Source organism: Triticum aestivum, chromosome 6B (genome assembly GCF_018294505.1).
Source record: "Triticum aestivum cultivar Chinese Spring chromosome 6B, IWGSC CS RefSeq v2.1, whole genome shotgun sequence".
Lineage (NCBI taxonomy): Eukaryota > Viridiplantae > Streptophyta > Magnoliopsida > Poales > Poaceae > Triticum > Triticum aestivum.
The window spans coordinates 575,704,190-575,715,733 of NC_057810.1; the positions used below are offsets into that span (position 1 = coordinate 575,704,190).

Genomic DNA, 11,544 nt, shown 5'->3' on the forward strand with positions numbered 1-11,544 from the left:
AAAAAAGAAATAGAATACAGAATAATATTAGTAGCGCGGGAAGATAGAAGTGCTACTAGTAATTACTATGGGGCTATTAGTCTTATCCCTAAAGTAAAAGGCGCGGATAACATTAAGAAGTTCAGACCCATCACGCTTATTAACGTGCCGTTCAAACTGTGTGCCAAAGCGTATGCCACCCGACTGGCTCCCATAGCTCAATGGGTGATCCAACGGAGCCAAACAACTTTTCTCAAAGGACGCAATATTTTGGAGGGCCCGATTGCACGGGAAGGGGGTTTTGCTCAAACTCGACTTTGAGAAAGCCTACGACCGAGTGATCTGGGAGTTCGTGCGCGAGGTGCTCCTCGAGAAGGGGTTTGAGGCGGGTTTTGTGCACCGAATAATGCACCTGGTCAGTTGTGGGAAGACCGCGGTGACGATCAACGGAGAGATGGGCAACTTATTTCGTACCAAACGCGGTCTTCATCAAGGAGACCCAAGCTCTCCGCTTATCTTTACCTTCATAGCGGATGCGCTAGCGTCAATGCTTTCAAAAGCTAGAGTGGCAGGGCACATCAAAGGGTTAGTGCCCCACCTAATCCCGGGGGAGGGGGTGACGCATTTGCAATACGAGGACGATACGATGCTGATGTTCGAGCCGGACAATCATAGTATAGCATCTATCAAGTTGCTGCTCCTCGCCTTCGAGATTTTGACGGGGCTGAAAATCAACTTCCTGAAAAGTGAAGTTATATCTATGGGAATGGACCATCAAGAGAGTACACGGGTAGCTAATTTACTTAATTGCAAGCTTGGGGGCTTCCTGATTAAGAACCTATGGCTTCCGATCACACACCGGAAAATCTCATTTTTCGAATGGGAGTCGTTGTATGGCAAAGTAGCTAATAGGGTTAGTCTGTGGCGCGGGAGGTTCATGTTGTCTGCTGCTAGACTGATCCTTACCAACTCTAGCCTTTCCTCCCTCCCACTTTTCACGATCGGGATGTTCCTATTAGCGGATGGGGTACACGTTAAGTTAGACACCCCTCGCTCCAAGTTCTTTTGGGAAGGAGCTGGAACAAAGCAGAAATACCATTTGGTCAAGTGGGCGGTGGTATGTAGGCCCAAAAATTTTGGCGGTTTGCGTATCACCAATTCAAAACTTATGAATGTCGCCTTACTGACCAAGGGGTGGTGGAGGTTAGCCAATAGGGAGTCGGGTTTATGGGCGGACTTACTCCACGCTAAGTACTTTCCGGACGAAAATGTTTTCAATGCTAAGTTCTCAGGATCGGCGTTCTGGAACGGTATCCAGGCGGTGCGTCCGGTGTTTTCGTCAGGTGCGTGTTTTGAGGTTAAAAATGGCATTCCACGCGGTTTTGGTTAGACAAATGGCTCGAGGATAAGCCTCTTTGGTAGTTTGTCTCGCAGTTGTACAACGTGGCCTTGGATACCAACATTTTGGTGGGGGCGTCCTGCGCTCCTCTGCACCGGCGATCCATTTCTTGCGGCCCTTATCGACGCAAGAAGTGGCGAGTTGGGACTCGCTACAGGCCCAGATCGCCCAACGCCAACTCAGCTTGGGAGCTGACAAGGTGGCCTGGGACTTGACTGCGTCCCAAAAGTTTTTGATCAAGTCTTTATACAGCAAATTCACCGAGGGAAACACGCTAGACATAGCTAGGGGGCTATGGAAGGCTGGGCTTCCGCTCAAGATTAAAATCTTCCTTTGGAAAATGTTTCGAAATTGCCTCCCGGCGGCTGATAATGTAGCCAAGCGCAACGGCCTGTCTGACGGGTCTGGTGTAGTTTGTCAGCTCCACGAGGATGCGAACCATGCTTTCTTCCAGTGCACGTTAGCTAAGTTTGCATGGTGTGCAGTTAGGGACGTGTTCCATCAAAACCGGAACCCCAGGTCGGGAGCGGACATATTGGTTGTGTTGCAGTCACATCATGGGGCCAACGCTAGGGTGTTATGGTGATGCATGGGAGCGTTGCTTTGGTCCCTATGGACGATCAGAAATAAAATGACGATTGAAAAAAAGTTTCCTGCTCACCAGGCTGATGGTGATTTTCAAATGCCATCTCTTTCTTCGAATGTGGACACCTTTGGGGAAACAACGCGATGTTGAGCTGATGAAGGCCACGCTGAAGAAGATCTGCAATTGTATCCCGCAACTTCGATAATCAGCTTGAGCTGGTTCTTGTCTCTTTTGGCTTTGGCGGTATGGAGGTGGCCTGACGCGTTGGTTGTCCTGTTGTCTTTTGGTCACCTCAGTTGGGGCTTGTGTTATTTGAACTTGGTATGTAATGAGCGTGTGGCCGGTGTGGCCTGACTTTTTGGTTTGTAAACGACTTGAACCTTGTGTTGTTGCTAGTTGGCATTATTAATTTAAAGCCGTACATTTCTAGCGTCTTTGTTCAAAAAAAGTAATTACCAGCAGCGCCCTTTTTAGGAAGCGCTACTACTAAGTAGCTACAGCAGTAGTGCGGGTAAGCCCACGCTACTGCTAACCTTTAGCTATAGCGCCACCCGCGCTACTGCTAGGCCAAAAACCAGCACTACTGCTAGACTTTTACCTAGCAGTGTCTGCCCACCATCGTATTGCCGCCACCCCAACTATCCCTCTACCCCACCTCTTGTTCTCCTCCGGTAACGGTAGCCGTCACCCCACCTGCACTAGTCAACCCTCCCGCACTGATCAATCTCTTCACCGCCTTCATCTGGACGCCTGGGGAGGCCCGCCGCCACAGCCGCGACCTCCGCGCGGTCCTTCTCGGCCGCCCAGTCCGCCCAGCAAATCCGACCAGGAGAGATCAGGGTGGGGCGCCAGCGCCGGCCAGCGGCTGGGGAAGAGGGGATGGCGAGCAGGGGAAGGAGGGCCGGAGATGGAGGAGCGAGGAGGCGGGGGAAGCCACCGGGGGCGCCGGCGTGGGGGACGGCGGAGTCGCCCACATGGTCGCCCGCAGTTGCCTCCGCAGTCCCATCCTTAATTACCATCGTCATCATCAACACTCAAAGGTATTGTGGAGATCATCTTCAGCCATGTCATCGCCATCTCCATCCGCAACATCAACCCATCGTATTAGGCGGGTCATTGCATCGCAATCCAAGGACCACCCCACACAACATTGTTATTCTCTCCTACCTTCTTCATTCCAGCGACGGGACCCACGACCTGCCCACGCCACCGCTTGCTCATACCCACTCACCTCTGGCTCCCGCGATCGCCTTGCTGCCCCATTCTTCGTTGGCCTCCGCCCACCATTGTATTGCCGCCACCCCAACTATCCCTCTACCCCACCTCTTGTTCTCCTTTGGTGACGGTAGCCCCACCCCACTTGCACTAGTCAACCCTCCCGCACTGATCAATCTCTTAACCGCCTTCATCTAGGATGCCGCAGTCTGTTGCGCTCACTACACCACCCCCGTCTCCGACGAGGTCTTGCCGTGGCCTCGCTGAGGCTGATGCTCATCGTTGCCGCTTGTCACATCGCCCCCTCCTTCGGCCTGGGCAGAATCGACCGACGGTTGTAAAAATTCGAGGGACCAAATAAATAGCAAAATCGTTGGAAATTAGGTGGACGGTGGTTTAATTGAAACCATGAATTCGGGTTCGGCAGACTAGAAGAAGATGACACGAGGAAGTCTCAAAGTTCTGCCACCAACAAAAAAAGTGTCTGGCGCCAACCGTGCAACCGCGCTCGCGGACAGCGGCAGGGCTTCCGTGAGCATTCTGGTAGAGGCCTTTATCAGTCGTGCAACGCACACCATACGTACCTGCCACGTTGACCTCCACCGCCACCACCAGCACTAGCCCGGTATACTCTGCACCTCGCATTTTGTTACTCCATCCTCCATGCCCTGTGTTCCCCAAGCAACGGCATCCCTCTCGCCGCCATGAAGTCCCACAAGAGCAAGAGCGGCCCCTCCTCTCCGAAGCGCTCGGCCGCCTTTGCCGCGCCGGTGGCCTTCCTGCTCATCCTGGTGCTCGTCACGCTCTACGACCTGACCTTCGCCGACCGCCGTTACCTGCGCATACATGGCGCCTCTTCGTCGTCGGTGGCATCTCCGGCATGCGACCTCACGCGGGGCGAGTGGGTGCACGACGCCGCGGAGGCGCCCTACTACACGAACCTCACGTGCCCCTTCATCGACGACCACCAGAACTGCATGAAGTTCGGCAAGCCGAGCCTCGAGTTCCTGCGCTGGAGGTGGCGGCCGGACGGCTGCGAGCTCCCCCGCTTCGACGCCGCGCGGTTCCTGGAGGCCATGAGGGGCAAGTCCATGGCCTTCGTCGGGGACTCCCTCGCCAGGAACCACTTCAAGTCCTTGCTCTGCCTCTTGTCGAGGGTACGTCTGTGGCGCATGCACTCGGTTATTGACACCTTGTTTCTGATGGAAATTAACGACTGAAGACATGCAGGTGGCGCAGCCGGTGGAGGTCGGGGGCGAGTCGGAGATCGATCCGACGGGGAGGGCCGTCCGGCGGGACTACTACTACGGCAGCCACGACTTCACCGCCTCCCTCTTCTGGTCGCCCTTCCTGGTCAAGGCCAACCTGTCCAACGCCACGCTCGGCATGTGGGACGTGCACCTCGACACGCCGGACGCCCGGTGGGCGACGCACGTCGCTGGCTTCGACCACCTCGTCCTCTCGGGAACCAACTGGTTCCTCCGCCCCTCGGTGTATTACGAGGGCGGGCGCGCTGTCGCGTGCAACGGCGGTGCCAGCTGCGTCAACGGGAACGTGACGGCCGAGATGACCGTGCCCCGCGCACTGCGCGCGGCGTTCCGGACGGCGCTCGGCGCCGTCGCCGCGCGCGAGGGGTTCCGCGGCAAGGCGGTGCTCCGGACGGTGACGCCCGCGCACTTCGAGGGCGGCGAGTGGAACACCGGCGGCGACTGCGTCCGCACGCGGCCCTACCGGCGCGGCGACCGCGCCCTGGGCGCCTTCGAGGCCGAGTACCGCAGCGCTCAGGTACGCACATAAAACCCCGAGGATCTCGTGCCATGCGGAGCGTGACGTACGGCTGCTAAATGAAATGCTGTGACTCGACTAGGTTGAGGCGCTGAGGGAGACGAAGGCGGCGGCGAGGACGAGGAGGGACGGCGCGGAGGCGGAGCTGGTGCTGATGGACATCACGGAGGCGATGGACCTGCGGCCGGACGGGCACCCGAGCTGGTACGGGCACCGGCCGGGCGGGAGCGTGGAGGGCAGCTTCGTGGTGGACTGCCTGCACTGGTGCTTGCCAGGGCCGATCGACCTGTGGAGCGAGCTGCTGTCCCAGATGCTCCTGCAACCACATCACTAGCAGATCGACGACTTGGGGTGTTCGTCAATCGTCACAGTGAAAAATTCCGTGATTCTTTGGCTCTTCAGACGTGAAACTGCGATGTAACTTGGAAGTTGGAAGGCTAATCTGTGATCGCGTCGACATAAGTGGTGCATCGTGGATCGTCGGCAGAAGTTTATCTGGCAAAGTAGATCCTCCACTAAACATGGCTAGTGTCACGCTGTCAAGACGTTGACTTGCTTAATTGAGTATGCCTGTCTCACGTTGGATACCTACTTGCCAGTGCTTGATTGCTTGGTGACTATGGAGTGGAGGTCCATATACGACTCACGCACCGCCACTACCATGGGAGACAAAACTGTGGACTCAAGCACCCAGCGACGTGCAATGTAACGTGTAGCCCATGATCATAGATTCTCCATCATTTTAGAACATTTCCCACAGGAGGAAATGAATCCTGATTGGACTTGGGCACATGCTGCCGCCTCTGTGTTTCTGTGATTGGAAACTGCTTCCTCGTACCATATGGAGCTCACCTTAGGGCATCTATCTTCCCTCGAAATTATTTACCTCATCAAAAGGCTCCCTTTTAATGAGTCAGGGCATCTTCAACACTACATCCCTAAGACGAACACGATATTTGTCCACGGACCGGTCCGTCTGAGCCGGTCATCCAACTAAACCCGGGCATGGGCAGCCCGGCCCGACGACCCGGCCCGAACCCGGCCCGAAAAACCCGGGCCGGGCCGGGCCGGGCTTGACGTTCGGGCCGGGCTCGGGCCTAGTTTTGCAGCCCGGAAGATAGTTCGGGCCGGGCTCGGGCTTCATTTTTTATGTATTTCGGGCCGGGCTTTCGGGCTTCGGGCCGGGCTTGCACGTGCGTACACTAAAAAACAGCGTTCGGGCCGGGCTTTCGGGCTTCGGGCTTGACTTCGGGCCGGGCTCGGGCTTGAAAACAGGGAGTATTTCGGGCTTCGGGCCGGGCTCGGGCTTGGGAAATGAAGGTCGGGCTTTTATAAGCCCGGCCCGAAACCCGGCCCGGCCCGACGTTTGCCCGGGTTTACATCCAACCATGTCCCTTAGATGTCCGTCTCTATTTTTTTAAGTTCATGAGCTCAAATTAATAGCATGCCAAATCTTCTATGAGTCAAATTACTCAAATGCGACAATACTTCTAATTTAAATATTACAATCCAACTAAGTTTTCAAATGTGATAGCATACCAAATACACTAGAGAAACCCAAGAAAAAACACCACAAATTATTATTTTTAGCTGACATGAAAAATAGCTTTTATATACATTGGTTGGTGTTTCCGTCAGGGTGCTCGCAGAGATACTATACTTCCTCCACCACATGAATAGCAACACCCGTTGAAGTGTTCATGAAAACACCAACCAATGATGCATTAGAGAATTCATGAAATAAACCACAAAAAATAGCATTTTTTTGCTTATATGGAAGCAAGGGCAACTCCACGCCATGCATCAAAGCATACACTCCAAATGTCCATGGACACGTTTGAACATGTCTGTGGACAGCGTTAGGGGAGCCGGTCATCCAACTGTAGTGGACCAGACGTGGGCCGGGTAGAACTAGAGGAAAACACACATGGGTTGTGAGGACATGTAGCCCAATTGACAGTGGGCCAAGTGGACTGTCCGGACTCCCCCAAAACCCCCCAGATTAGTTGCCGGTCTAGGGAATTTTTATGGTGCGGACTGGTCTGCGGACGACCATAGTTCTGTAGGAGCAAGTAAGGTTGAGAAATAGAACCCTCTGTTTTGATTCGTTCCAATAGCCATGAATTGATCATCTTGTTGGATGGCAAAATGTGCCTGGATATGGTAGTCCAGACATTTGCAGGCGTTTTGATGAACCACGTTTGAGTTACCATAAAGAAGGTTCAAATAGCTAATTTTCATATATTAGACAACAAACTTAGTTGGGTGAGTTGGTTAGTGCATCGGGTACTTTGAGCCCTACCCTATAGGGGCCATGGCGGTTCAACCGATTTATCATTGAAAATCGAGATTGCGCAGCAAGCATAAAAGATGGATCTAGCTGTGCGGGTAGGGAGCGATTGTCTGATTCAGATCAGAAGCAATCAAGTCGTGCAAATTTGTTGCTAATTTGCGATTGCTCGCCAGTTAACTTTTCCGATATATGAAATATAAAGTACACTTCATGATCAATCTAACGATATTTGTTTCATATTGTTAATGTTGAAATGTTTTTTATAAACTTCTTTAAACATAAATATGTTAAAACATGATACAGATTTCTTTTTCCCTAGCTCCTGCGGCTAGGGTTTCTCTCCTCTGAGGTGACTCATCCTCTCAGAGTCCTATACCCGATAGCGACAAGCATCACAGGGGTGCTCCCTGGGTTCCTGCGGCTCGCTCGCGATGGCGTTCTCCTCGGATGCAAACTCAGCGACCAACGGCGGCGGTGGTGGGAGCGGTTTCGGTGGCGGCAGCGGAGCAAACCGCAGATCCCGATCTGGAAAATTTCTTCGACCAACTGGATCTTAACGAGGAAGAATTTGATGACGTGGAGATCGATGAAGAGGACCCGGAGATCAAGGAAAGAGTCCATTGGTTAACCCTTGCTAGGGTTCATACCGACAAAACCTTCTCCTCGTCGGCCTTCTACAGGGAGATGAGGGCGGCTTGGAACCCTACGCAAGGTGTTAGATTCTGGCCGGTCGGGCCTAACAGATTCGTTGTCCAGGCATCATCCTTGGGGGACTGGGAGCGGATCATGAAACAAGGCCCTTGGTTGTTCCGCAACATGGCGGTGCTACTATGCGTGTATGATGGATTCAGCCGGGCTGAAGACATGGTGTTTGATCACATGCCAACATGGCTTCAGATTCACAAACTCCCGGACCCGTATTGCGAGGAACACATTGTTAAGAAGTTGTTGAAGGGTGCGGGGGAGATCCTGGAGATGCGGCTCAATGGGAACACGAGAGGTGATTATGTGAGGATTAGGGTGAATCACAACATTAAACACCCCCTTACTAAGTTCGTCAGTATTGTGCGAGCAAAAGAACGCCAAGTGTACCTGGTTAGATATGAAAAACTTGCTTGTTTTTGCAAGGTGTGTGCGCTGATTGGCCATGATCATAAGGAGTGTGGTCTGGACATACATGATAAGAAGGGTATGAAGTTCGGGGACTGTTTGTACGCGGAGGGGCCGTCTAGGCCAGGACAAGGCGCTGCGGTGAACAGGCAGTCCGGCCCCCGTTTCCCTGGTAAGGCTGGGAGTCCGTCTGCTTCTGCCCCAAGGGAAGAGAGGACCGACCCGAAAACCCCATACACGGCGACAAGCCCTCTGAAATAGGTTGTTACCAGAATGGAGGTGGACAAGGATGCAAGAAAACAGCTGAATATGGACGCTGTTGAGGCAGGGTTCAATAGTGCCTTGGGAGCTCCTAAAGCTCTGCTAGCTCTCACCGACGGAAGTGGAGGCGATGTTCATGAAAACAACTCGCCAGCGAGCAGTGATTCAAGCAACAAATGACAAAAAATGTCGAAAGAAAATGACAACAAGCAAAAAGAACACCAAGATACCTTCACCGCCGGTGAGCAATGATTCAAGCAACAAACGAGTGAAAATGTAGAAAGAAAACTCATGGGTGTGGATCATACACTGGTTCGGGCTAAGCTAAACCAACTTGATGAGCTTCTCTATAGAGAGGAGATGCTTTGGCTCCAACGGTCTCGGATTGAATGGCTGAAAGAAGGGGAGCGCAATACCAAATACCTTCACCACCAAGCAATTTGGCGCGCTCGACACAACCACATCCAGAAACTATTGAAGGCCGACGGTTCATGGTGCAACGCGCCGTCCGATATGGAGAGAATGGCAAACTCCTATTTTAAGGAGATATTCACTAGGGATCCTACCCTGGACCCGAATGTGGTGTTCGATAGTATTGCTGAATGAAATATGCCCTAGAGGCAATAATAAAGTTGTTATTTTATATTTCCTTATATCATTATAAATGTTTATTATTCATGCTAGAATTTTATTAACCGGAAACTTAGTACATGTGTGAATACATAGACAAACAGAGTGTCACTAGGATGCCTCTACTTGACTAGCTCGTTAATCAAAGATGGTTAAGTTTCCTAGCCATAGACATGAGTTGTCATTTGATGAATGGGATCACATCATTAGAGAATGATGTGATTGACTTGACCCATTCCATTAGCTTAGCACATGATCGTTTAGTATGTTGCTATTGCTTTCTTCATGACTTATACATGTTCCTATGACTATGAGATTATGCAACTCCTGAATACCGGAGGAACACTTTGTGTGCTATCAAACGTCACAACTTAACTGGGTGATTATAAATATGCTCTACAAGTGTCTCCGATGGTGTTTGTTGAGTTGGCATATATCGAGATTAGGATTTGTCACTCTGATTGTCGGAGAGGTATCTTTGGGCCCTCTCGGTAATGCACATCACTATAAGCCTTGCAAGCAATGTGACTAATGAGTTAGTTGCAGGATGATGCATTACGGAACGAGTAAAGGGACTTGCCGGTAACGAGATTGAACTAGGTATTAAGATACCGACGATCAAATCTCGGGCAAGTAACATACCGATGACAAAGGGAACAACGTATGTTGTTATGCGGTTTGACCGATAAAGAACTTCGTAGAATATGTGGGAGCCAATATGAACATCCAGGTTCCGCTATTGGTTATTGACCAGAGACATGTCTCGGTCATGTCTACATAGTTCTCAAACCCGTAGGGTCCGCACGGTTAACGCTCGGTGACGATTGGTATTATGAGTTTATGTGTTTTGATGAACCTAAGGTAGTTCGGAGTTTCGGATGTGATCACGGACATGACGAGGAGTCTCGAAATGGTCGAGAAATAAAGATTGATATATTGGACGTCTATATTCGAACACTGGAAGTGTTCCGGATGATTTCGGAGAAAACCGGAGTGCCGGAGGGTTGCCGGAACAACCCCCCCCCCCCCCGGGGGGGGGGAACTAATGGGCCTAGATTGGCCTTAGTGGAGAGAGAGAGGGGCGGCTAGGGCAGGCCGCGCGCCCCCTCCCCCTTGAGTCCAAATTGGACTAGGAGGGGGGCGGCGCCCCCCCTTTTCCTTCCCCTCTCCCACTCCTTCCTTCCCCCTCCTAGTAGGACTAGGAAAGGAGGAATCCTACTCCTACTAGGAGGAGGATTCCTCCCCTCCTTGGCGCGCCATAGGGCCGGCCGGCTTCCCCCTTGCTCCTTTATATACGGGGGCAGGGGGCACCCTAGAACACACAAGTTAACATTGTCTTAGCCGTGTGCGGTACCCCCTCCACCATAATCCACCTCGATCATAGCGTTGCAGTGCTTAGGTGAAGCCCTGCACCGGTAACTTCATCATCACCATCAACACGCCGTTGTGCTGACGAAGCTCTCCCTCGACACTCAGCTGGATTGAGAGTTCGTGGGACGTCACCAAGCTGAACGTGTGTAGATCGGGGAGGCGCCGTACTTTCGGTACTAGGATCGGTCGGATCGTGACGACGTACGACTATGATGTCTACTACACAACCTTCTTCTTTTAGACGTTGTTGGTCCTCCAAGTGCAGAGATTTGTAGGACAGTAGCAAATTTCCCTCAAGTGGATGACCTAAGGTTTATCAATCCATGAGAGGCGTAGGATCAAGATGGTCTCTCTCAAACAACCTTGCAACCAAATAACAAAGAGTCTCTTGTGTCCCCAACACACCCAATACAATGGCAAATTGTATAGGTGCACTAGTTCGGCAAAGAGATGGTGATACAAGTGCAATATGGATGGTAGATATAGGTTTTTGTAATCTGAAAATAAAAAACAGCAAGGTAACTAATGATAAAAGTGAGCACAAACGGTATTGCTATGCTTCGAAACAAGGCCTAGGGTTCATACTTTCACTAGTGCAAGTTCTCTCAACAATAATAACATAATTGGATCATATAACTATCCCTCAACATGCAACAAAGAGTCACTCCAAAGTCACTAATAGAGGAGAACAAACAAAGAGATTATTGTAGGGTACGAAACCACCTCAAAGTTATTCTTTCTGATCGATCTATTCAAGAGCCCGTAGTAAAATAGCACGAAGCTATTCTTTACGTTCGATCTATCCTAGAGTTCGTACTAGAATAACACCTTAAGACACAAATCAACCAAAACTCTAATGTCACCTAGATACTCCAATGTCACCTCAAGTATTTGTGGGTATGATTATACGATATG

General features: G+C 51.5%; 1 protein-coding gene across 1 annotated transcript; it reads left to right on the forward strand.

The window, feature by feature from the left end:
• Positions 1-3,781: 3,781 nt before the first annotated feature.
• LOC123134463 (protein trichome birefringence-like 19) lies at positions 3,782-5,747 on the forward strand. The gene is made up of 3 exons (XM_044553716.1): positions 3,782-4,336; positions 4,410-4,964; positions 5,047-5,747. The coding sequence occupies exons 1-3, from the start codon at positions 3,884-3,886 to the stop codon at positions 5,296-5,298; spliced, it is 1,260 nt and encodes a 419-aa protein (XP_044409651.1). The 5' UTR covers positions 3,782-3,883; the 3' UTR covers positions 5,299-5,747.
• Positions 5,748-11,544: the final 5,797 nt, after the last annotated feature.

What these genes read in the sequence shown, in the direction of transcription:
- LOC123134463 (XM_044553716.1), top strand. Translation starts at nt 3,884, where the DNA reads ATGAAGTCCCACAAGAGCAAGAGCGGCCCCTCCTCTCCGAAGCGCTCG. An exon ending in TGCTCTGCCTCTTGTCGAGG is followed by an intron (nt 4,337 to 4,409) that starts GTACGTCTGTGG and finishes GAAGACATGCAG; the next exon opens with GTGGCGCAGCCGGTGGAGGT. An exon ending in CCGAGTACCGCAGCGCTCAG is followed by an intron (nt 4,965 to 5,046) that starts GTACGCACATAA and finishes TGACTCGACTAG; the next exon opens with GTTGAGGCGCTGAGGGAGAC.